The 27,056-nt window shown below is 37.1% G+C and overlaps 1 protein-coding gene across 4 annotated transcripts in view; it reads right to left on the bottom strand.

The window, feature by feature from the left end:
• PPM1L (protein phosphatase, Mg2+/Mn2+ dependent 1L) overlaps positions 1–27,056 on the bottom strand; it is a 189,806-nt gene that overhangs the window by 58,472 nt on the left and 104,278 nt on the right. For all 4 annotated transcript variants that reach the window (XM_087872094.1, XM_087872096.1, XM_087872097.1 and 1 more), the window contains exon 3: positions 2,801–2,971. In XM_087872094.1, coding sequence (XP_087728220.1) covers positions 2,801–2,971 — 171 coding nt within the window. The remainder of the gene's footprint in view (positions 1–2,800; positions 2,972–27,056) is intronic.

Genomic DNA, 27,056 nt, shown 5'->3' with positions numbered 1-27,056 from the left:
GATCAGCTGGGACTCAGGAGGCAGAGAATAGATGGGGGCGGGGCCAGTCAGAGATGGTATTTACCGGTTCTCCAAACTACTCAAAATTTCCATTACCGGTTCTCCAGAACTGGTCAGAACCTGCTAAAACCCACCTCTGATCCATATATCCTCATGGTAACTATGTTGCAACATTAAGTTTCTACAGTTTTTGAAGCAAAAAAAAGGACCAGTTTGCAAGACTTTAATGCTATCAGAAGTGGGCTACAGGCCATGTAGGCCATGTACGTGGTGCTCTGCACAGCATAACAGATCCCTCATAGACAAGATTTTTGACTGGGACTTAATAGAACTCCAGCTGCTTGTGATTATAAATGTTAAGTATTTCAGAGGCATCAAAAGATATGTACTTTTACCATCCTGCTGATGCAAATGGAAAGAGTTATGCTGTCACCTGAAAGAGCTATAATTTGCTCTATTTTAAAACAACGGCATCTCCTGCCCATCCTCAGTCGTCTATCTATTCACAAACCAGGTAAGATCTGAAACCGGTTTGACCTTCTCATTAAAATGAAGGGTGTTGATAAAGCACTGAAATCTATAGTGACAGGAGGAAATGTTACCTTTGGAATTGCCGTGAAGCTGAATGATAGGGGGAGTTCAAATCACGAACATCTGCTGCAATTATTATTATTATCATTATTATTTTAAAACACACACTTCTTTGCACAGCAGTCGCAATCAAGGCGTGCTTCAGAACAGGTAGCACCATTAAAGCTAAACAAGAGATTTGATTAGAATGCCAAGTCTGTCACTCAGCCTCATTATAGATATAAATACAGGACTTCCATTCAAAGTATATACCCACCATTCTAATGGTGTGTTTTTTAAGTATACAGCACAAATATATATATTGTGTTTATCGTACAGTTGGTCTTCACTCATATTTAATTGCTTTACTTCAGCATTAAAATCTACCTTTTTGTGGAAAAAAATCTTTGACAAGTTTTCTATTGCATAAACATTTTTGAGTGAAGGCAAAAACATTCCTTCCCATTTTTAAATGTCATTCTTTATAATATAACGAATCTATAATTTTCCTTTTTCATTCCAACATTCAAAACAGTGGAATAGGTAAAGGGAGACACATAGCATGCAATTTTTTTTAAAAAAGATTTCTTATTATTATCCAAAAGAATAACCTAGATGTTTTTTTGTATCAAAACTTGAAAAACTTGTGGCCCTAGTTGAATGACCACTTCTTTAGTGAAAATTTGAAGTTGCAATGGTGCTGAATGAGTTGTAGCTATAAATAATCCTAAATATTTATGACTCTGGCGGCATTCCATGGTCATGTGATCACCATTTGTTACCTTCACTTACAGCTTCTGATAAGTAAAGTCAATGGAAAGCTGGCAGTAAGTCGCAAGTCACAGTCACGTGAGGCCCCTCACTTAATAACCTACGTGTTGCCCACTTAATGATAGCAATTGGCCCTGCTGTTCCTAAGTGGTACAGTCACATGGTTTTTCATCTTACAATGGTATCACTTAACAATGGAGTTTCCAGTCCCAATTAGCGGTGTTAAATGAGAAATTCCTGTATCACTACTGAGCTGACATAAGAATTTCAGATTCAAGGATGGTATTGTAAGACATGGCATACTTGAGTGGTACTAAAAATTACGAGAGGGAAAATAAGAATGTACACCTTTCCTTAGCATTTTTATCTCCCTCATCATGTCCAGAATGAACTCCTGTCATGGAAAGATTTCTATAGAAGATACCGTAGATTATATAGAAGAGAATCCAGGTTCCCCAGATGGAAGAAACAAAGATGGTTTGCAAGTTTAAAAAGGTATAAAGAAATGTGAATAATGTGTAAACAAGATTTCCTATTTTATCCCCTTTGTGTTCCCTATACAATTTGTACTCTTTTTCGGGACTGGAAACAAATAGGATGAGGAGCATGTAAGTATGTCAGTATATTTGAAATTCTGAAACATGAATATTCACACAAAATGTCTGTCACACATTGTGTGAAAAATCATCTCAAAGACAAATATTGAGAAGCGAAACAAGGTGGCTGCTTCCTGCCATCCCCTCAAACTTCTCAGAATATTACCTGCCATCTCACATTACACTTCTCTTTTTTTCTGGGTGGGGCACAAAATATTTCAGTATGGCATTACTAGGAAAATATATTATTTTGTGGATGGTACTTTAGTTTGGGGCATGCAATATTCTAATTTTAAAAAATCCGAAAATTAAAGTGGGCAAATAATCTCACTATCATCCACAGAGAATATAGTGGTGACTAACAAGGCAAGATCTCTTCAGAATAACTTAATGTGAATTCTGAATATGCAGCACATATTGCACCAAATTAGCATATCCTTTTCAGTGTTGACTGCAGGAATTGACATTATAGGAAATGAACGAGATTTGGTAAATGAAACAAGCAAAAAAGATTGGAGACTTCTACTGAAATCACTATTTTTCTGCAATATGGAAAAAAATAATGATTATGCTAATGATGTGAAGAGTCAACACCCTTTTTAAAAAGGAAGTATACTATTTAGTTCAGCATTCTATCTGCTTTGTTGAATATACCAACCAATGCTTGGCATGGAGAACGTCAAAGTAAAATAAAATATAGACACATTAATGTAATAATGCTTCTGTTATATGAGAGTAATACAGAAAGGAGTGTTATAATGCATCATTAAATAGCTGGTTTCAAAGAATACCTAGGTAAAAATACCTGCTAGTGGAACTGAGCCACAAAACTGTAGCCAGACTTAAGTTGTCAATCAACATACCTGCCTCATCATAGGATACAGTCAATTTTTCCAGCATTTCTCGGTCAATTGAGAGAATTTGTTGCTCCAGGATGGTTTGATAGGATAATACACTGTTCTCCTTATCTTTCTCATAATCCTGAAGGTGTTGCTTTAGGACTTCTGGTAAGCGGGACTTCACATATTCTGCTGCTGACTACAGAGGAGAAAGAGGGGAGAAAGAAACCAAGGTTGACTTTTATGTGCCATATTACCTTTTGGGCCGTATATATACCAGAGGTGGGTTTCAGTAGGTTCTGACTAGTTCTGGAGAACTGGTAGCGGAAATTTTGAGTAGTTCGGAGAACCAGTAGTAAAAATTCTGACTGGCCCCACCCCCATCTATTTTCTGCCTCCCAAGTCCCAGCTGATCGGGAGGAAAAGGGGATTTTGCAGTAACCTTCCTTTGGATTGGGGACGGAATGGAGATTTTACAGTATCCTTCCCCTGGAGTGGGATGGGAATGGAGATTTTATAGTATCCTTCCCCTGCCACACCCACCAAGCCACACTCACAGAACTGGTAGTAAAAAAATTTGAAACCCACCACTGGTATATACGTATACATAAGACGTAGTTTTAGGATTTCAGCAAACATGACATACAAGAATTTAAAAACTGCAACCTGTGATTTTTTTAAAAAATCACAGCCAATCTTAGAAGTACTTCTAGGCATTTTCTTCAGGTTATTCTTGATTTCTTTCACTTGTCAGATTGAGAAATCAGGTCTCCACAAAGTCTAAAATATACTGAAGCAACTCCCAACATTGAAACTTTTCTATTTTATCAACACAAAAGAGTTTCAGGGAAAAAAAAGGGCTACAGAAAATGTGGGCCTTTCTGAAAGGTAAGACATTCTTTGAATGTCACAAAAGATGCCAAGGTACTTCAGGAGAGGTGGACACAAGAAAATTTTTCACTCAGACTTTTCAACTGAAAATGTGCACATCAGCACCCACAACCAAGAAAAGCATTCACAAAACTACATTTCCTCAGTGGGAAAAAGGACTTGCAAATATCACAAAGGAAAACTGTACAAAAAATAGGAATAATGTCATGTATCTTTTCCACACAGTTGATCAATTATGGAATCAAATTATTTAAAACTTTTAAAGACAAAATTTATGAAAGGGAAACACAGAATCTGCCATTTCTCAATTGATTATGACAATTGGCCAACTGAGAGACATCCACGGCATCGAATCACTCCTGCTAGTCAAAGGACTCCTGCCAATTTAAAAAAAGATCTTTGATCTTGGTGACCATGCCATTTAGGAAGAACTTAAATAAAGTTGTCAGAATGAATGACATCTGTAAGGTTTCTTTTCCTCTCTATGAGATAAATACTGAAGAGGATCTAACTGCACTATTTTCAATGTACTGCTGGTGTTTTAGCAATGCTGATTGGTTTTTGAACTAATTAAGCATGTCATATCACTCTGCTTTCTGACCTTTAAAAGCCCAGTTCTGAGGGCTAATACTTTCAATGCTGTGCTGCAGCTTGCAAGACCATGGGTGACAACGTTTAATTTTCAGAAAAACTCCAGAAGAGGTATTCAGGCTCATGACAACTGTGCTGCTTATGCTATTAGTCTAAATTCTGTGAGAAGGCATGCTGCTATGGCAGATGGAAAGGGAAATAAAACACTGCAGGCGTCCAAGGCAACTTTTACTATATATTTTTATTATATATTCTAGTATTATAATATAAATATTACTACATATTTTGCTGTATTCTTCCTAGCAATAGAAGACATTTGTTTAGTTAGTTTGCATTATAATTTGTTGGCCTGTGAAACAGTATTATTTATATTTATTTATTTATTTGTCAATAACGTATTAGGTAATTTATATAATTATAAGCATGAATTGAATACATAAAATAGATACAAGTAGAAGAAACATTAGGACTAGGGACGGCTGGTGCTCTTACGCACGCCCCTTACAGACCTCTTAGGAATTGGGTGAGGTCAACAGTAGACAGTCTTAGGTTAACATTTTTGGGGTTTTGGATGAAACCAGAGTCAGGTAGTGTATTCCAGGCATTGACTATTCTGTTGCTGAAGTCATATTTTCTGCAATCATGTTTGGAGCGGTTCACTTTAAGTCTGTATCTATTGTGTGCTCATGTATCGTTGTGGTTGAAGCTGAAGTAGTAATTGACAGGTAGGACATTGCAGCAGATAATTTTATGAGCTATACTTAGGTCATATGGAAGACGCGTAGTTCTAAGTTTTCTAGGCCCAGAATTTCAAATCTGGTGGCATAAGGTACTTTGTTGCGAGCAGAGGAGTGGAGGACTCTTCTTGTGACACATTCGATTGTATTAATGTCTGATATGCAGTGCGGGTTCCAGACAAATGAGCTGTATTCGAGAATTGGTCTAGCAAATGTTTTGTATGCTCTAGTTAGCAGTGTGATATTACCGGAGAAGAAGCTATGCAAGTTAGGTTTACAACTCTTAATGCCTTTTTGGTGATGTTGTTACAGTGGGCTTTGGCACTTAGATCATTTGATATGAGTATTTCAAGGTCCTTGACAGAGTGGCGGTCATCTACAAGGTCGTGTCCACACAGTTTGTTTTATGACACGTTACTCTATTTTTATATTTACAACAATTTTTACATCTTTGGATCTGTTGTGAAGAATGAAAAATGGACATATGTTTCCTGGTCAAGTCAGGTAAGTTCCTTGCCTACTTGTGATGAAGGCAATGAATTGATATCTTCTACAGCAGGGGTCTCCAACCTTGGCAACTTTAAGACTTGTGGACTTCAACTCCCAGAGTTCCTCAACCAGCTTTGCTGCCTGAGGAACTCTGGGAGTTGAAGTCCACAAGTCTTAAAGATGCCAAGGTTGGAGACCCCTGTTCTAAAGCACTTACTTGGTAAGACAGTCTGTAACTCAAGGCATACATGCTGCTGCCCATACCTCTTGGCTGAAGTAATGGACCAGTTAAGAAGGTAGCCAGTGAGAAATAATTCAATATAACATTTAGATTAATTTCTCAATGTACAAAATGCATGAAATGTTATATATGAGATCTCATAAAAAATTGCCTCCTGTAATCCAACGAGACCTAACTGACAGTCCAAGCTACACTAAAGCTGCATGCTGTGGTCCGCCAGCAGCCTGCGGAGCTGGCAGTGGAGTTGGACAGTGATGAGGCTGAGGAAGAACATGGGCCAGTCCTGGAGGCTGGGGAAGGCTGACAGATGAGTGCTCTGCGTCGGAGGCAGAGATGGGGCTAGGGCCATCGGGGAGTGATGTGCGGACTTCGGAGCCCCCAGAGGCTGACAGTAGAGAGGCAGAAGAACAGGAAGAGCCTGTTCCTAGTGCACATATGAGAAGAGCTGCCAGAAGGCAGGAGCAGATAAAGCAGAGAGGATGACTCGGGAGTAGGGCCAAGAGATGATTGGCCCCTCCCATAAGGCTTAAAAGACCAGCAACGGCTTTTGGCCTCTTTGCTGGAAAACAACATTGAGAGAATTGCTTCTTGTTTCACTGTATTCATTTCTTGTCGACGTCTTCTGCTTCTGAACTTTTGCCAAAAAAAAGCCTTTAGCAGTTTGCCTAATTATCCCAAGGTCGGTGATAAACTGAGAAATGGTGTTTTGAAGAATTTGCTTTAATTTAGTTTGGACTACGCTGAGAATGAGTTAATTCTCAGCTGTTCTAATAAAGTCTGTTTGTTTTCGAACTGTTTGTATTTAATACTAACTACTTGGGCCTGGGTCACAACACTGCATTCAATTTGGCCAGAGCCAGGCTAGGCTATACGTAACAAAACTATTTCCAGAAATACAATAGCCTGCAACATAACACAATAAAATTTAATGCTAGATTTTTTAAAAAGTCATTTATTTCCAGCAGTGGAAGAAAGAAGATAGACCACATAGCTCATTTTATATGTACAGTTTTATAACATACAGAGCCAGTTGGGTCTAGTGGTTAAAGCACTGGGCTAGAAAGCAGAAGATTGTAAGTTCAAGTTCTGCCTTAGCCATTAAAAGCCAGCTGGATGACCTTGGGTCATTCGCTCTCTCTCAGCCCAATCTACAACCACAACCACAACTGTCACACAGTTGTGGAGAAAATAAGAGGGGGGAAAGTATTGTATGCATTTGCTGCCTTGAGTTATTTGTAAAAATAAGAAAGGTGGGATACAAATAAGTAAGTAAGTAATAACAATCTTTACCAACCTGGTCTTCTCCATAGGTGTTATGAACTAAATCCTGAACCCGGATAATTTCCTACATCTTCTAGGAAGCCACAAGATAATTTCTGGGTCTGTAACTTCTAAAGTGTGGTCTATGGCCTATAAAATTCACAGTTATGCATAAAGCCAGTTTAGTCTGGTGGTTAAGACACCACACTAGAAATTAGAAGTCTATAAGTTTTGGTTTTTTTTTTTTGCTTTTAATTTATATGCCGCCCTTCTCCAGAGACTCAGGGTGGCTTACAATGCGTTAAGCAATAGCCTTCATACTTTTGTATATTTATACAAAGTCAGCTTATTGCCCCCACAATCTGGGTCCTCATTTCACCTACCTTTTGAAAGGATGGAAGGCTGAGTCAACATTGAGCCTGGTGAGATTTGAACTTGCAGTAATTGCAAGCAGCAGATGTTAATCTGTTAATAACAGTGCTTTAGTCCACTACTACAGGCCTCTCACCTGAGGCATTAAAGTCAGCTGGGTGACTTCGTGCCAGTCACTTTCTCTGAAGGGTGTGCTTAGGGATTTAGGGACCTTAGAGAGCAAAGAGTTATGTTCACCACCCCGAGTTTTTTTTTTTTAAAAAATAAAGGTGTGTAAAAATAAATAAATAAATAACATTTGCAAAATGCTTAAGACTATGATATGTTATTATATATAAAAGTCTGGACCCAGGAGATGTTCCTTCAATGGAAGAAGTGCTGAACTATCTCTAACCTCTATAAAGTTTAAACATCTAAGCAATGAAAAAAGTCATTCCTTAATGGAACTAAGATTGTGCTGGATTGATGAAACATTGTGCCAATGATACATCAAGACCTCAATCTATCAAAAGAGAGACATCGCCTGTTCAAACCAAAAGGATGTCATTTGCATCATTTTACGCTGTTAATGTAATTATGTCTAGACTGGTTTGAATATTCTTGATTCTGTCTACTATCTGGAAAAAAGGCACTGGCACAAATTTTGTTCACTGCATTTCATTAAGGTTTATTGAAGCAAGGCATTAATGTAATAATAATATTCTTACTACTACCTTATGACCAGAGGTCGGTTTCAGTAGGTTCTGACCAGTTCTGGAGAACTGGTAGCAGAAATTTTGAGTAGTTTGGAGAACCGGTAGTAAAAATTATGACTGGCCCCACTCCCATCTATTCTTTGCCTCCCAAGTCCCAGCTGATCAGGAGGAAATGGGGATTTTGCAGTAACCTTCCTCGGGATTAGGGACGGAATGGAGATTTTACAGTATCCTTCCCCCGGAGTGCGGTGGGAATGGAGATTTTACAATATCCTTCCCCTGCTATGCCCATCAAGCTACACCCACAAAGCCATGCCACGCCCACCAAGCCACACCCACAGAACCGGTAGTAAAAAAAATTGAAATCCACCACTGCTTATGACTATATTAGTATGGCACAGTATTAAAGAAAGCATTCTCTCCAAACGCAGTCAACAGTGGAATTAAACAGGGCTAGTTTTAACCCCAAACACCCAAACTTGTGCTAGCTTAAACTAATCTTCCTCAATCAGGTTAGAGTATTAAGAGAGAGTTTATTTCTCTTTCTGCTGTTGGAAATGATGGAGAGTTGTGAATAACTCTGCAAAAACAGAAGAAAAAAAAGAGGGATACATACATAGATACATACATACATATATTTCCTTGACCTGTTCATTAAAGCCATGACCTGAGCATGGTAGCCTCTCAGTCACTTTGGTCATGGTTGAGTTTTCTAGTATGATTTCTAGTAGGAGAATCAATTTGGTTCTACTGGTTAAGGTACCAGACTAGAAACGAGGAAACTGAGTTCTAGTCCTGCCTTAGCCATGAAAGTTAATTGGATGACCTTGGGCCAATCACCCTGTCAGGCCTGGAAGCCATTGTTTGTATTAGGCCTCAGCCTAACCCTCTCCGAGGGTTTTTTTTTTGTGTGGAAAAATAGGAGGAAGGAGTATTATTGATGTTTGCCACTGGAATTGGAATTGGAATCTGTATCTTTCTGGAGACATTTAAAAGAGAAACATTGGGAACTTGATGAAAACCAAGGAAGACATATTGACAGAAAGAAAATAGCATATATACTCATTTTTAACATAGCAGTATGGCAGCAACAGGTAAAAAGTCAACAGTAGTATTTAAACATTAATATTTGATCACTGTAACGGAAGGAAGTCACATAAACTAATTTCAGATAAGACGTGTAAAGTTAGTTGCAAATAAAACTAAAAACAATTGAAAATATATTTAGTAAAAAGGGGAATATGGGATTTGTAAAATGTATGTATCAGATTCTAAATCTAATGGAACTCAGATTGCAACTTTTATATGAAAAATAAAAAACAAGTGTTTCCAATTCCCTCTCATATATGGTTCTAAGTTGGCAGAGTACATCATACTGATGAATATCTGTTAATTTAATGGAAAGCTATATAAAGATCCAATAGCCAACGTCTGCAACTCTATAAAGGTTGAAGCAAATCTATAATTTAGACAATTTATATGCTGCAGAGCTGTGGAAAGTTGTAAGTGTATTCTCTATATATTTCTTAGTTCACAATATTTAGAGTTCTCTGGAATTTGCTAATATCCTAAATTAAGCAAGGTCTCTCTAAAGATTTCAGATTTTTTTTTCTAATTCCTAAGAAATAGCTTTTATTATCTCTTGGCACCTCGAAATCACCAGCACCAGGGCTACAAGGCTTTAAATCAGTGGTGAAATCCAATTTTTTTTCCTACCGGTTCTGTGGGCATGGCTTGGTGGGTGTGGCTTGGTGGGCATGGCAGGGGAAGGATACTGCAAAATCTCCATTCCCACCCCACTCCTGGGGGAAGGATATTGCAAAATCTCCATTCCCACCCCACTCTGGGGTTCACTTTTCTGAACTACTCAAAACTTCCATTACCAGTTCTCCGAACTGCTCAAAATTTCCGCTACCAGTTTTCTAGAACCTGTCAGAACCTGCTGGATTTCACCCCTGCTTTAAATTCTTGGAGAATGCTTCACATTCACACCACATTGGCTAGGAGTTTCTACTGTAAGTGGAATTTGCTAATAATTTATACTGTTTTTCTAGAGTGAGTAAAATATTAAGATTCAACTCGAAATTATTCTTAGAAGTGGAGAGACTTGGCTGCAAGGCAAAATGTTTTTGGTAATTTAAATGCATAGCTAAATAGGATTACTATACCATATATTGAATAATTTCTCCTGTTGTATTAGAGATTAAAATTTCGTAAGTTTTTTGAAAAGACTTTGGGGATTCTACCCAAAGCATATTTTAAACTCCTCTGGTCTAAATTATTGTCATGGTGTTGTGTATGCATTTTTAAAAAATCTCTCTGGCTCTTTTACCAAGTTAATTGTTTTATTGCAGTAGAAGACACAAATAATGTGTTACAGAATACTGGTAATAATTGAGAATAAATCTCATCTAATATATAACTATCAGGGCTGATGTTGATATTCATTGATGAACAGTGACACCATTTTATAGGGATTTAAACTAAATTTACTTTTTCCTAGCCTCCAAACATTAATTCAAGATTTCTACTGAGGCTCTGGTTAGGCCTAGCATATTGATGACATCTCATTTGAAACTTCTAGATCAGGGCTGTCGAACGTGACCACATGCTGGCCACGTCCACGTCCAGTTTAGTGAAGGAGAAAAAAGTCCTGATACATTACGTGATGCCACCGTGATGCTGTGTTGTGGCTCACCAGCTGCCAGCAGAGCTGGTGGCAGACTCAGACAATGAGGAGGTTGGGGAGTTATTTATTTATTTATTTGATTTAAATTGTCCCCTATTCGCCTATGGTGACTCAGTTGGGCCAGTTCTGGAGTCTGGAGAAGGCTCTGATGGATACTCTATGTCGGACACAGAGATGAAGCCAAGGCCGTCCGACATTTCCCAGCCACCGGAGTGGCAGCTGCCTTTGGAGTCTGATGTGAGTGAGGAGGAAGAAGAGCTGGGGTCTGTTCCAGATGCACATATGCGCAGAGCAGTTAGGAGAGGTAAACAACAGAGGACAAGGAGTCAACTCAGGAAGCAAAGCACACATGGATGCTGAATGACCCCTCCCTGGCTGGGTATAAATAGAAGGAAAGGGAAGTGGTTGTCATAGGAGACAACTACTTCATATTTCTGAAGATTTTGCTCATTGTGCTCCATCCACAAAGACTGCTTGCCAGAACTTAATTTGCAGCCTTTCGGCTGGAAGCTCACAGCCTTGCAATTATGGCAAGGAACTGATAAGGTCTGTTACTGCAGTTAACTCCTTGAAGGACTATTGCCTGGACTTTTGAGTGAATGCAATTAATTCACAAGAGGTAAATAAAGAGGGTTTTTCGTGACAAGGAGTCTGTTTCTTGCTTCTGCTAAGGCTGGGTCAGAACATGCCATGAGTTTGATACCCCTGCTCTAGATGGCCTTTCTCTGTGCTTTCATACAGACATCAAATAACAGGAGACAATCCTAAATCTTAAGGGACTCTACATGGAGAACCCTGGGCTTAAAAACTTCTACCACTGCATCGCTGATTGGAACTACCTACTTATAGTTTAGATAAACTATAAATTCTTTGGGGAGGGGGCAATTGTATATCCAATAGTATGCAAACTTTCCCTCTGCCTTTCAATGATTATCACAAAGAAACATCAATAGGTACAAGGGAAAGGAAATGCAGAATTTAGAAGGTGTTAATTATAGGAGCAAGCATACTTAATTTGGCAGGGATAAACTGACTAACAGCTGTAGTGTCCCTATTCAAAGGGTAGGAGGTAGAGTGGTAATGAATTTCAGTTCATCTTTTTAGCATAAAAATCTAGTTTCTTAAGGTCACTGTTCACACATTTAAAACTTAAAGATAGTTCCAAACTTTGATTAATTTAATTTAATTTAATTTAATTTAATATTTAAATTTATATACCGCCCTTCTCCCGAAGGACTCAGGGCGGTGAACAGCCAGAAGTAAAAAACATCAAATACAAAATATAAAAACAATTTTAAAATGAATTAAACAATTTGGTCCGACAGTTAAAATCCCCCATTAAAAATCCAAATTAAAATACAAAATTGGAGAGATTAGGCCAGCCCGACTTGATGAAATAAAAAGGTTTTGAGGGCCCGATGGAAAGTACGTAAGTCCGGAATTGTCCGTATCTCCGGGGGGAGCTCGTTCCAGAGGGCAGGTGCTCCCACAGAGAAAGCTCTCCCCCTGGGGGCCATAGTCTTCTCTAATCCAATATTTTCCAGATTTATTAAGAATTTATTAATTTATCGTTAATTTATTAAGAATAAACCTTTAGCTGGGAATTTTATAGCAAAGATGAACATCATGAGATATTTTACATAAATATGAATTCAAACCTATAGACACATAGAAATTCTAATTCTTTTTTTTTTTTTTTTTTTAAAGCAAGGACACATCAAACTGAACATACAAGAAAGAAAGTTTCTAAAAGTTTCTAAAAGATACATTTTTATTATCTTCCACTTGGCTAGGAAAATATTTTAACAAAAGAAACGTATCTCCTTAGGATGTTTCCATTTTCATTGTCAGAGATTGTAAAATGTAACAAGTAAAAGGATTGGCAACAGTTGGAAGTGTAGATGGCTAAAACAAATTTACTCAGTGTCATGGAACTGTCTGGTTTGCAAAGAAGTCTTGATTAGACTGACCTTTGGTTTGAGACAGAAATCTTTGCTTCATCTGACAACAATTTTAACATCCCTGTAGGAAGACATTATTCACGCCCAACTCATACATCTGTAGAACTAGGTATGTGCAGGATGCGATATTTTTGAGATGCAGATATTGGACATAATTATCTAACTTTAATATTTGACCCAACCATAAAAGGACAGTTTTCTTCCACTAGGAAACATCTCTAGAGCTTTATTTTTTGAAATGAATAGTGAGCCACGGCACAATTGGGATTGGCCTCCAGAAAAAGACTTCTTGGGGTCAATCACTCCCCAAAGTAGTGAGTTTGTCTCCTGTTGTCAGTGGCTCAAGCACCAAGATGAACAGTCCACTATTAAGCTGGAGAAATCCTCAAGTTCTGTCTGGGAAAAAATTGCTGAAGTATTATTCTACAGCATTGCTATAATCAACTAAGAAAAATGCCCAATTTAAAAAAGAAGAAGAAGATAAGATTAGTGTGGGAAGATAAGCTCTTGAAAAATCCAAACTGACTTTTGTTTTGCCAACGCTGCTCAAAGCGCTTAGAAATTCAGGTCTATGATTGCATTAGAATAATTTCGAGTATGGAAATACATTGAATGATGATGTATGAATCTTCCTTTTGTTCCATTTTTGAAAATAGGGACAACATTCGTACCGTTCAGTTCCTCAATAGGGCTCTCATATTTCTCCTAGGTAATACATAAAGAATTAGTCAGAACGGTGCCTTAAATAGTCTAGGACAGTAATGGCTAACTTTTTTGCCATTGCGTGCCAAGAGTGGGGGGAGCGCGGGGGGGGGGTTGTGCACACACGTGCCCACACCCATAATTCTATGCTCCCTGCCCCCTGTGCATGCACGCAGGGCTCCCCCTGCTTTTGGCACGTGATGGCATGGTGGGCTCGGTAGGCCTGTTTTTCACCCTTTCCAGGCTCCAGAGCCTTTCTAAGAGCCTGGAGAGGGTGAAAATGCCCTTCCCCATCACCCCGGAGGCCAGAAATGGCCTATTTGCTAACTTCCAGCAAATGGCCCATTTCTGGCCTCCAGAGGGCCTCCGGGGGTGTGGGGAAGGCCGTTTTTGCCCTTCCCAGGCTCCTAGAAAGGCTCTGGAGCCTGGGAGAGTGAAAAACGGGCCTTCCCCACACCCCTCAGGCCCTCCGGAGGCAGGAAACAGCCTGTTTCCCTACTTCCGGTGGGCCCAGAAGGCCTGAAAATCAGCTGGCGAGCTGAGCTCGCATGCCCACTGATATGGCTCCACATGCCACCTGTGGCACGCGTGCCATAGGTTCACCATCACGGGTCTAGGTTACAGTTCATCTGCTTGTGGAAACTGATACTCATCTGAAGTGAATCTCTGGATGTGTTTCTATTATTCTTAGGCTTCACTTCTGATACTCTTTTCTGAGTAATTTCTTGGTGAAATGGTGGAACATATACATTTTTGTTGAAGACTGACATTTTGCTAACTCCACAGAGCTACTTGTTTGTTTTTTTCCCCTAAGCATAATTTAAGAAGCTGTTTTCACTATTCTTAGCACCGCTCACTAAGCTTAATATATTTGGAGCTTTTTCTTTAATTGTACAATTCTGGATGACCTGTCTGCACCCTCCTTTGATCTGGTTCTCATTCCATTTCTTATAATGGAGCTGAGGTGGCGCAGTGGTTAGAGTGCAGTACTGCAGCTACTTCAGTTGACTGCTAGTTCAGCAGGTCAGCAGATCAAATCTCACCGGCTCAAGGTTGACTCAGCCTTCTATCCTTCCGAGGTGGGTAAAATGAGCACCCAGATTGTTGGGGGCCATATGCTAATGCTAATGCTAATGCAATATGGCAATATGCTATATGCTAACTTTGTAAACCACTTAGAGAGGGCTGTAAAGCACTATGAAGCAGTATAGAAGTCTAAATAATAATAATAATAATAATAATAATAATAATAATAATAATAATAATAATAATAATAATAATAGCCATTTAGTTAATTGGCTATAAAATGTAACAGCTATCCCTACTCCCAGATTTAAGAGCATAATCCCTGTCTAATACAAATGTTTCAGCAATCTTTTTGTCTACAGTCTATAATTAGACAATGTGCAAGAATGTAATAATTCACTGCTGCGAGGATAAACAACACGAGTGCCCATCGGCACCAATGAGCAGTTGCAGTGGGACATCCTCCCACGTGCCCGTTAGCCTTTTTTTCCTTTTGATATGAGGAATATCCATTGGTGTGATATTATGCCGCCCAGAGTCATTTGTTGAGATTGGGTAGCTATAGAAAATTAAATAAATGAGTGAATAAATATTGAACATGTATTTCCTTAGTTGATTTGCAGTATATGGCTTCCCAACTCCACCAATGCAACTGAGGGTTGCTTACAATAACACATATGTATGTGTGCATGCGCGCACACACATACACACTAACATTTCATTAAATCAAAGCAAAACTTCAACAGATGATTACAAAAAAAATTTCAGATTACAGGAACCAGGAGCATTACTCAGGTGACCCTGAGGACACAGATAAACCTCCAAGTGCTTCAATGATCTTCTAAAAGGATGCAGATTGAAACGATGATAGCCTGGGGTAGAAATTTTGGTTATTCAATTGAATTTGAAAAATGGCAACTATGCGAAAGGAACTATAAATTAACAATGTCCACAGCATATAAGGAAAATCAATATAAGTTGTTTTATAGATGGCATATGCCACCGGAGAAATTAGCAAAAATGTTCAAAGATAAATCAGCTAAATGCTGGAAATGTCATCAAACACCAGGATCTTATTACCATATGGGGTGGACTTGTCCTGAAGCAAAAAATTATTGGTACAAGATTAAAATTTGGCTGGAAAAAATGATACAACAACGTATTGAATTTAAACCAGAGTTGTTCCTACTGGGTATCTTTCCAGAAAAAATTAGTAAAGAAAATGCATATTTGATTATACATGTAATAACAGCTGCAGGAATTGTGTATGTTCAAAATTGGAAATTAGAGAAAATACCTTTGGAAGAAGAAGTAATAAAAAAATTTTTAGACTGTGCAGAAATGAATAGATTAACTTTGATGATTAAAGATAAGGAGGAATCAGAATATTTTAAAACATGGAACTATTTTTATAGTTGGTTGGAAAAGAGATACAAATGATTGATACTATAATTATGTATAAATGATGATTATAATATTGAATTTAGAAATGAACTGTTAGAATGGTTTGGATGAATATGAAGATAGAAGAAACTTATGGAAGATGGAAAAGAAGCCTAGAAGATAACACCGAGACGTGACAGGGAAGGGAGGATTGATGTATTAAATGTTTGTCTGTCTTAAAAAATAAATAAAATATTTAAAAATAAATAAATAAATAAAATGATGCAGATTACCAGCTTCTGTAAGGAATATAAATCCTTCCATTCCCCACTATCCTGTCAGAGCTGAAGAAGCTTCTTGGATAAGACGTGAAACATCTTAAAAACAACAACAACAAAAAAGTCCAGTTGCCTCTTGAAAAAGCACCTTTGGAACAACCACGATCTAGATTGCTGAGAATCTTCTACAGACTTTTAGGTGATTACAAACTCACTACAATACCTTGTCCCAATGCAGATACCTCTCATCCATCACACAGCACTGCGGGAAAGAATCAGATATTTATGACTTTCTAAAGACTAGCAGGTTTGGGGCATGGAGGTGAAGGAAGATTGTTTAACAGACCAGATGCTGCAACAGAAAGGAACATCTCCTGGGTCCAATCAGGTGGCATTGTTTCTGAGAAGGAAAATTCTTTCATAGGAAGATTAATCTTCTTAGCTTTTATTAAGTTTTTTTTTAAAAAGAAATTTGCATGTTGGAAAGTTTATCTCATAGACATCTTTAGAAAATGAAAATGATGGATGGCTAGAATCCATTATTTTGTTTCTCCAGAAAAAAACACAATGGAAAACGAGGGTTATAGACAGTGGCAAAAGAGCCTAGTGGGAGTAGTGTGAAGCAGGATTGTCATTTCAGGTTTTTGTGATTGACATAACCATGGTGGCAACCACATGGTGAATAGGGAAGTGCTCCTATGGCAATCATTTTGCAAAAAGACCTCTACGCAACAATCCTACATATGGAAATGTCTAGAACATGTCCACAAAATTCCCAATACACCCACTGGATCCAGAAATCTGAGATAGTCATGCTATGAAATCTTGAGCTATTACTTGGGATCATTTTGGAGGAAATAAGCAGATGCTGATGTTATTCCCAAAGCTTGGCACATAACTTGCATAATGCTTGTAACCAACTGTAACGTGTCAGTTGCTTCTTTGCAGCGCAAAGGAGTTAAAAACAACATTTTGGTTACAAAATTATGTGTTTCCTTCTATTCATTTCAAATGAACCTATTATAAAAACCTCAAAGGAGCATTCCATACTAGTTGCACAAGATAATTGCCCCAGCCTGAAAGATAATTAAATGTCCTTCAGCTACAGTCTATTTCCCACATCATACATTTTTATTTAACAAAAAAATACTTATACTGTAGTCAAAGTTAAAGGAGCTTTAAAATTATTTTGAATCATTGCTGCAGTCTAGTATGCTGGAGAAGAAATAGATAAATTTTCTACATAGAAAGGTAGAAATGGTACATTTTGGCTCATAGTAATTAATACCCGTTTTGGACTTCTCATCATTGGTAATATGGACTTAAACAGCAACTTTAATATAAATAATAATACAAAGTGCTTTAAGATCTTCTTGGTCACGATTATTTTCAATTTACACTTGGGAAACTGAGATGAAAAGCTAAGCCTAGAAAAATATCCAGGACCATTAGAGGGATACGTGGAGAATATTAGTGATCAAAATTTGTATGAAACTCTTGGATGCAGATATTGGGAGATGCTGTAGCCTGACAATTCTATGGAAAAATCTAAATATATCCTTTGGGAAGGAGAATACCTGATTTCAAATATTAACATATGTAATGTATATGTGCACACATACATGTGTGGATATGTTTGGATTCAGGACTTAGCATAGAAGAGCTGGTTATGGAGATTCTCAGTCATCCAGGTCATGGTTGTCCCAAAGGTGTTTTTTTCAAGAGGCAACTGGACTTTCTGGTTTTTCTTTGAAGATTTAAAGAGGACATAGATGGCCTCTTTAATAAACACATGGAACAACATAAGAAAACAAACAGATTCAGCAGTCCATCTGCATTTAAAAGATACAGGCCACTCTTTTGAAGAAAACAAAGTTTATATTTTGGACAGAGAGGACTACTGGTTTGAAAGAGGGGGCCAGAGAGGCCATCTATGTCAAAATTGAACAGCCCCCTCTCAACAGAGTGGGAGGAATACGACATCATGACCCACGGTGGCGCAGTGGTTAGAGTGCAGTACTGCAGGCTACTTCTGCTGATCACCAGCTGCCAGCAGTTTGGCAGATCGAATCTCACAAGGCTCAAGGTTGACTCAGCCTTCCATCCTTCCAAGGTCGGTAAAATGAGGACTCAGATTGTTGGGGGCAAAATGCTGAACTCTGTAAACCACTTAGAGAACGCTGTAAAGCACTATGAAGCAGTATATAAGTCTAAGTGCTATTGCTATTGCTATCATCTATCTCTAATCCAGAAAACGGTCCTTTCAACAGTTCCAAAAAGGTCCACACCAATTTGCACCACTCAGGTGACACAGATAAACCTCCAGGTGATCTTAACAATCCGCTAAAAGAATGCAAATGTCCAGCTGCCTGCAAGGAGTATAAATCCTTCCATTCCCCACCAACCAGTCAGATCTAAGAAGCTTCTTGGATGAGAAGCTTCAAAGAAATACTAGAAAGACCAGTTGCCTCTTGAAACAAACACTTTTGGGACATAGAAGAGCTGGCACTTGATGCATCAGAAAATCCTAAAAATATCAATGCATACACAGATGGTTTAGTTCATGTATATAGGATTTCACCAAAAGGTTCTAATCACATAAGAAAGTCAATTTAGAAATGTGCTTTCAGGCATCCACTTACAAGATATGGAGACCAAGGAAAAGCTACTACCTCTTAGTCATTCTATTCATGCACATTTTTTTGGCTACTGGGTACCAACTCAAATGCTCTATCAACATTTGAAATGATTGACAATCTCATGTAAGAACATAGAGATCTTTCAAAAGACTTTTTTAAATATCTAAAGCATGTGTGGACTTCCACTCTCAGAATTCCCCAGCCAGTGGAAGGAAGGAAGTTTGTGAAGAAAGCTTGTTTGTATTTGCAATCTCATTGTCCCAGTTTTTTGCCTGGCCACTGAATATGTCTAAGATGACTTTAGAGAACAACATATAAAAGCGAAGAAGAACCTCTAATAGATCAGAATCTGTTAGTTTAAAAATAACCCTGGAACTCCTGATCAAGAGGCAAAGCATTATGCAATGTCATTGCACAAACATCTTCGTCCTTTCCATTGCATGAATTGAGGTGAAAGGGCTTAAGTACGTCATGGAACCCCAACAAATTCCCATGAAGTTCTAGGAGTCTACAAAACACAGTCTGAAAAACCCTGAAATAGAGACTGACAGTATATTTTATTTATTCCATTTATATTCTGTTTTAGGATCAGCTGCAGCTGATGTACATGTTATTATCTATTTAATTTTATTTTATTCTCCTTAAGTTTTTTGATTGGTAGACCGGATCTGAAACCTGTACCAACCAATTAGAAAATAAGTAAGTAAGTAAATTAGTAAGTCAGTAAGTACCTTTATAATATCATCTATAAAAATATCCTATGCAATATTCTATGCAAGGTTAAAAATATCATTTTGAGGAGAAAAAACAATCTAAAACATTCTGGTTTCCTGCAGCGATACATGAAAGAAAAATCAAACATGACCTCAAGTTCATACTTGTAAACAGGCCATTGTTCTTAATCACACAAACATACTGAAGTCACCCAGAAATAAACAGATCTACAAAGCCCCAAAATCTTTGTACTTTTTTTAGCTTCACATAAAATCTTTAATGTAAGATAAGCCCATTTTATATAATGCAACTAAAGAAACTAATTAAACAGAGGAAGGGCATTCTTTCAAAAGAAGACTTTTCTGCTTCAAAAATGTATGACATTTACTGTTATTGGGTTTAACAACTTGTCCTGCGACACATGTTTCTACCAAGTGAATTAATTATAGCACACGTTGCTAATCCCACTGCTAAAAATAACCCAGGTTTTTCTTATGTTCTAACCGTTTTCCTGAGCCTTACAATACAATTTCTGGCATTCAATTTCATCTATTTCAGAAAGATGTAATCATACATCTAGCTTGGTAACACTACACCTCTTACTCATTCTGACCATTACCCTGTTCAAATAGCCATCAAGACTATTGCAATGCATTTTCAAGAAGAGCTAGAAAAATTTCTTCTTGAAATCCTAGCAAGCCTCTGCAGGTCAGTGTCAACAATACTGAGCTGGAAAGATCAACGTGTTGACTCAATAAAAGACAATATCACACTTTCCTGTCAGTCATAAGAAGCAATATTAGACTAGATGGATCTCCTGCTCCTTGCGTTTTCCCACAAGTACCAGGTTGTATTTATTTTTCCTAATCAACGCCTGATCAACTTGATCCATTGGTTATTACAGGAATTGACTGACTAACCAGTCAATTGGCTAGTCAGTTGACATGAGGCTTGGCACCCAAGCCTCATGTCATGGGTTGATAGAGGATAATTGACCCAAAGTCAAACAGTTCATGCCTAAGGTGGGACTGGAACTCACAGTCACCTGGTTTCTAGCCTAGTGCCGTAACACTAGATCAAACCGGCTCTAACTACTCCAAACTTGTCAAACTAACAATGTTTTCTCTGTTTACTTCATTGTCAAGCTAACAATGTTCTTCTCTGTTTACTTCCTGTCAATCTCCATAACTTGAAATTATTTTTGGCAACCCACTTTCCCCTTTTATAGCCCTGATGTGCTGCTTTTTGCTGCCTTTTAAAGTCAGAGGTTTATCAGAACCACCTTGGTAGCAACTAGGTTAAATCCAGCATGGTCAGGGAATCATAAGTTGCACATATCTATTAGGGTGGATTATGTTTCCCTTTAAATGCATGAAAGAGGTTGCAATTTTTGCTCAATAATTGATAAACTTCCTTAACAGGGCTAAGAGTCCATCCCTGTGGCTTAAAAATTGCCTGGCAACATCATACTGTAGAGAAGAGGAACAAGCAGTGTTCAAAAGACTCAGCCAGCATGGGTTATAATGAAAGATGCTGCAATTTAGCAATTTTTGTATGGTAACAAATAAATGTTAGTGAACCAGTTTTAGTGAACAAAAGTACAGTGACACATTAATTTTTTTGTCAAATTTCACAATTATAGTAAAAAGACAATGCAAACAGTAGAAAGCAAGGTGATCTTTAGGTTAGCTATATTAGGAAAGATTCAAAGTAAAATCTAATATTTTTCTGCCATGTTGCAATGTGTTGGGTTTCAGTGCTCATAATCTTGTAAATAAAATTAACTGTGTTCTACACTTATAAGAACTGGGATAATAGGATGGCCATGAGTCATATTTCATAGTGGAGAGTCCTTGAATGGAAAAGCTGATAAAAGATGTGTCTTTGAAAAAAATTCTCCATTTGAAGACCTTCAAGTTTGTCTTAAAGATAAATCAGAAACGAGACTTTAGGGAAAGGAAAGGAGACTCCAAGTGGGTCAGAAAGAAACCATGAGGTTAGTAGCTAGCCAAATATCTATTTTAGCTAAAATGCTTTCTAAATTTGCATAAGATGTATGCACATTTTATACAAATTTGTCATCTTCTTTAGGAATGCTTAAATGACCACTCTATGGTGTAATATAAAATCTAGGATTTTATATTTCAATTTCTGTGGAACTTAAATTTAGGTGGGTCCTGTTTTCTATTTTTAAAGTTTATTTTATATTTTATTTTGCTTATTAATTAAAGTTATGTTTATTCTGTGGTTTGTGTTTCATGCTATTATTGGGAGTTATATTATCAGAGTTTTTTTCTCCTCACTTCAGAAGAGCAGGCAATTTTAATGCTAATCCCTGTAATATTAAAAAAAGAGCATAGCTGTTGGAACATTCACAAGGGAAAGTATTGAAAGGTAGTACATTTACTTTTTAAAAATAATTTTTAAGGAAAGGCACTCATAATAAAAATGGTCTTCTTATACATCAAGAATTTTTGAGTTTTCTTTATACAATGTTTAACCTCTGCAGAAATAAAGTAGGATTTTCACAAGCATATATAAACTGCCCAGAATTGTTTCAATAGTGAAGATGGGTAACGTATAAATTAAATAAACACATTTTTCTGCTATAAATTTCCCCAGATATATAATATAATTCCCCAGATTATGCCAGGAGTAGAATTCACCAGATTATGCCAGGAGTAGAATTCCATGTTCTATTTGGCTGGAAATCCTGCAAAGTAGATTCCCCAGCCAAGGTAAAACACTAGGACTTCACCATGGTATTTGAGGAAAACTAAGCCCCAGCTTTGCTACAAAATTCAGTCTGGTATTATCTAGTATTATACTTGCTTATCAAGGTTCTTCCCTTCCAGTCTTCACCATATTAAAAAGCTCAAGCTCAGGAATCAGCAGCTAACAATTATTTCTTAACGTTTCATAAAACTGAACGCTAAACACGAACCTATTTGCAAAACAACCACTTCTATAGCAGCCAAAATATGGCATTCCTAGCGTTTTTATTCAAATAAAGTATCATACCCTCGTGAGAAAATTAATTGGGTTTTTTAGAGATGTCAACTCTGAATTAGTATTCAAATTGAAGTGTCAAGGATATATTAAATCCATAATTACAGTAATCCACAGCTGCTTCAGTTGTACAAAATAATGAGCTGGCCGGTGAGAGCTGGTGTCCATGAAACGGAAGGGAAATGCCATCTGGTCCAAACTATGCTCTAGCTAGCTTAATACTCTAAGTACAAGAGGGCTCGGATCTTCCTTAACAGGATCCATTTATGGATTTATGGTTATTATTTTTCCAAGATAAGAGCACTACAAATTAAAGGGGAAAAAAAGGAGTACAGGACACACTTTTCATACGTATATTCAAAATATACTGTCATTCCTTTCTTAAGAGCTTGTTGATTCAAACAAAAAAATTGGATCTATAAATGTTAGCTAGTGTATTTTTTAATGTGCGCTAGTAACACAGTTTAGATCAGGGGTGAAATCCAGCAGGCTCTGACAGGTTCTGGAGAAAAGGTAGCGGAAATTTTGAGCAGTTTGGAGAACTGGCAAATACCACCTCTGGCTGGCCCCAGAGTGGGTTAGGAATGGGGATTTTGCAGTATCCTTCCCCTGGAGTGGGGTGGGAATGGAGATTTTGTAGTATCCTTCCCTTGCCATGCCCACCAAGCCATGCCCACAGAACCAGTAGTAAAAAAAATGGATTTCACCACTACTTTATATCATCAAAGTAAGAACACAGAGCGCACATTTATGTACATTTTTTTCCAGGAAGATTAACCAAGTTTGGCATACACAATCTAACAAAGGAGTCATGTTTTGAACTACAATGGCATCTTTCATCAAAGACTGCAGCACTGTAAGATACTAATCCTTTGTGATGTAGTTAATGTTAAAATAACAACTTAACAAAAGGCAAGATGAAAAATACAGCTGGATGCCAAGGTCCATGCAAATTAGTGACATGATTAGGCCCCAAAATATTTTGTGTTACATTTTTGTAGAAACATGTATTTGACTTAAGCCAGTTTTCTTTTTCAAATTAAAAGTATTTTACTCTGTGTCTTTCTCTTTAACAAATGTTTAAGATAGCTGTTATTAACTGTATTTAAAAATATGTTATGATTTTTTTTAAAAGGAATGAATAAGAAATTACAATAGAAAGGATGGTGCCTTAAAAAGATTTCAGCATTTAAGAGAATATAAAACGCAATCAACCATGCCTGTCTCAAACCTTTTAAAAGATTTTCATGAAAGATTTGAGGTTATAATTGATCCTGGTGTTCAGTCAAAAGCAAATTATATTATTTGGCTGGTTTGGATGAAAGCATGTTTTGAGTAGTTTGGAGACCTGGCAAATTCTACCTCTGGCTGGCCCCAGAGTGGGGTGGGAATGGAGATTTTGAAATATCCTTCCCCCAGAAAAGGGGAAGGAATGGGGATATTGCAGTATCCTTCTCCTGCCACCCCCCACCAAGCCACGTCCACAGAACCGTAGTAAAAAAAAATTGAATTTCACCACTGGCTTAATTGTTTGTACAACTTGTAAGTATTTGTGTCAAGTTTCGAGGTCGTCTCCTTCTGATGTCAGCACTAGAGTAAATGCAGGTTGAAGTGCTGACAATTTGAATAAATATGCTATCTAACAGATACCAGCTCAGAAATTATGAAAATGGCAGAAACTGAACTGGAATATGGCTTCCATAATTTTAATGAAAGCTTTGTAGTCCACAGACATTGAGAAAGCTGAATATATCAGTGGATGCTATTTGCGCTGCAGACACACATTAATAATGTAATGGCACTAAGGTGGAAGTACCAAGTGTGTAATGAAATATAGTGTTCCTTGAAATGAATCAGTTCCTAATGAAAATTTGCTTTTAAAATTATGCTGAATTGTTACAATTACAATAGCTGTTGTTGTAATCTTAATAATGCAAACAAGCTCCACATTGTTCAGTTTACGATTAACTGAAAGATAGCTGAATACCACTGTCATTGAATAAAGTAAAGTCATCCTGCTATTCAAGCGATGAATACAATCCCTAGTACATGTGCTTAAATTTCATTCAATGCACCAAAGGGTGTTGTTGTTGTTTTTTGCAAACCAATCTAACTGAAATACACCCATCAATATCTACATAAACTCACACAAAGTTAATGATGCACTTCTTTTTATAACTCAATACCTCAGGATATTTTGATGGTTGTCAATAAAGGCACTTCAAAATGGACTATATACATTCATAATAGATAGGTCTATTAGTGCCTATTATCTAGTAACATGGTGACTGCAACATCCATCTTCATAATGGTCAGATGCTGAGGCATACATTAGCAAGGCTAGTTATTATCTCTTTCAGTTTGCAGAGCTTTGCTGGGTCATTTGGCTGGACCATGCCTGACTGGTCAATGATATATATTGTGGGTTTCAACCAACAAGGCGATTAATGGAGTCTCATGACAACAACAAATTTCATAATGGCTGAGCATTTCTTCCTGGACACCTGAGGTATCTTTTGTGGATGTCCTTGAGTAAAGATATAAAAGGCATCTTTATTTTAGTTTCTGTTCAGGTCATAAAACAGAAAACTGGAGAGACTGAAGAACTGCATAAGTGAAAAGAAACCACAATCTAAAATAGGATTTCTGTATTTTGTAACCTTTTCAAAAATGTTTTGTAATAATCTGGTATTTTATTAATACTAGAGTATATAACTGCAAGGGTGTTCATCAAACAGCAGGTGCTAACAGCAATTAAGGCTCATTAGGAATTACCTAATATATGGAAATTTGTGAATTTCAGACATGGTTGCCTATTGAGTTAAATAAAAGAAAAAACTAAGTTGCTTAGAAGAATAAAATAGAATGAGGATTTTTCATTCTACTTATTCGGTCAATTTAGCTCAAAGTTAATTTAGTCCTCTTTGAGTGGTTTGTTACACTAAAGTAACTTAATTATACATCAAAGTCTTTAAAATGTCTTCAACATTTTTATTAATGACCTGGATTAGGAGCTGGAGGGAATGCTTATCAAATTTGCAAAAGGCACAAAATTACATGGGATAGCTAAAATTCAAAACTGTCTTGGTAGGATAAAAAAATGAATTTAAAATCAGACTAAAATAGAGCAAAATTCTTTCTTAAGGAAGCAAATTGAAAGCATGGGGTATGATGCTTACTTATATTATTTTGAAATAGTAGTTGGTTGAAATATGAATCAACAGCATGATGTTGCTGCCAAGCAAGCAAATGCAAATTTAGATTACATCCACAAGAAGCATGGTTCCAAGAAACAGAAAGTGGAGAATTTGGGTGTCAATCATAATTCTTAAATTCGATGGAATTTTATTTCTTCTGGGCAGGGGCAGGGACCTGTTTGAAGGAGTACTCTGCTGTTTGATTTTCAACCCTGTGCTCTTTCTTATTTTTCAGATAAGCATATTGGTGACAGGTTCTTTTTTCATTTACATTTGATTTTACGAATGTTGTCTCTTTTCTCACTAAGTTTGAGCTGGTCTCCATTATCCATTTGTAATAATTACCCTCCAAAGAGTTTACTCTAATACAATTTTTGTAGAAACAGATAATAGAATCTATTAGAATTAAAAATAAGCTTAGTAGGTGGAAGTTTAGGCTTAGATAATATAATTGTATTATTAATATTAATAGTATGTTAAAGTATATTGTGAGCTTAAACTTTTAAGGATTAGAAATTGTGGGGATTTTGAGATATATTCCCTGGATTGATTAAATTTTGTTAATATTTGGCCTTATTAGTAGTCCTAGACATTTGGGATATTGAAATTATGGTGGAATAATGAGTACTTTTCAAAATATTAAATATTAGTAACTTAGTAGGGGATAACAAATACATGGCAAAAAGAAATGTTATTTATGTTTAAATGAATTAATGGGGGGGAAATGATAAAGGATTATAGAGAGAGAATGGTACTGTTGTAGCTGGAAGATCAGGATACATACTTATAATACATACTTATTTGTATTATTACTGTTAGCATTGTAGCACAAGATTTGACCCAGTCAATACACTGTCCACAAAATAAGTATGGTGTGTATTATATTTTTTAAAAAATTATTTAAAAAATATTAAAGAATTTGGGTTATAGTTTTCAATTAGCAAACAAAATGCCACTGCTGCTTTATTTTTGTTTCAGAAATTTTAAAGTTTAAGGCCTGGTTTATTCTGAATATGATAGTTACAGGGCAAAAGAGATTATATGGTTAATTAAATGTATCCATTGCTTTCTGTGTGGAAGGAAGAAGGAGGGAGGGAGGGAGGGAGGAAGGAAGGAAGGAAGGAAGGAAGGAAGGAAGGTTGTATTGTATAGGCTGTATCATAAAGGCTTTTGATTTACTATATGCTTTTGATTTGTCTATATTACAAGCTATTTCATGACACTCATTTCAGCCTTACATTTTGAGAAAAAAATCAAGAAACCAAGTCAACATCAAGAAATGCACTCTTTGCTTTTCCAGAAAGAGAAATTCTGTCGAGGATTAAGTTAAATGCGTCCACTATCATCCTGACCAAAGGACTGAAAATATCTACTTTAGAAGCTCATCAGAAGCTCTCTCCACATCA

This window comes from Pantherophis guttatus, chromosome 6 (genome assembly GCF_059756535.1).
Source record: "Pantherophis guttatus breed Tessera chromosome 6, ASM5975653v1, whole genome shotgun sequence".
In the NCBI taxonomy this organism is placed as follows: Eukaryota; Metazoa; Chordata; class Lepidosauria; order Squamata; family Colubridae; genus Pantherophis; species Pantherophis guttatus.
Note: the sequence above shows the minus strand (reverse complement) of the source record. Positions and strands in the feature narration are given on the sequence as shown.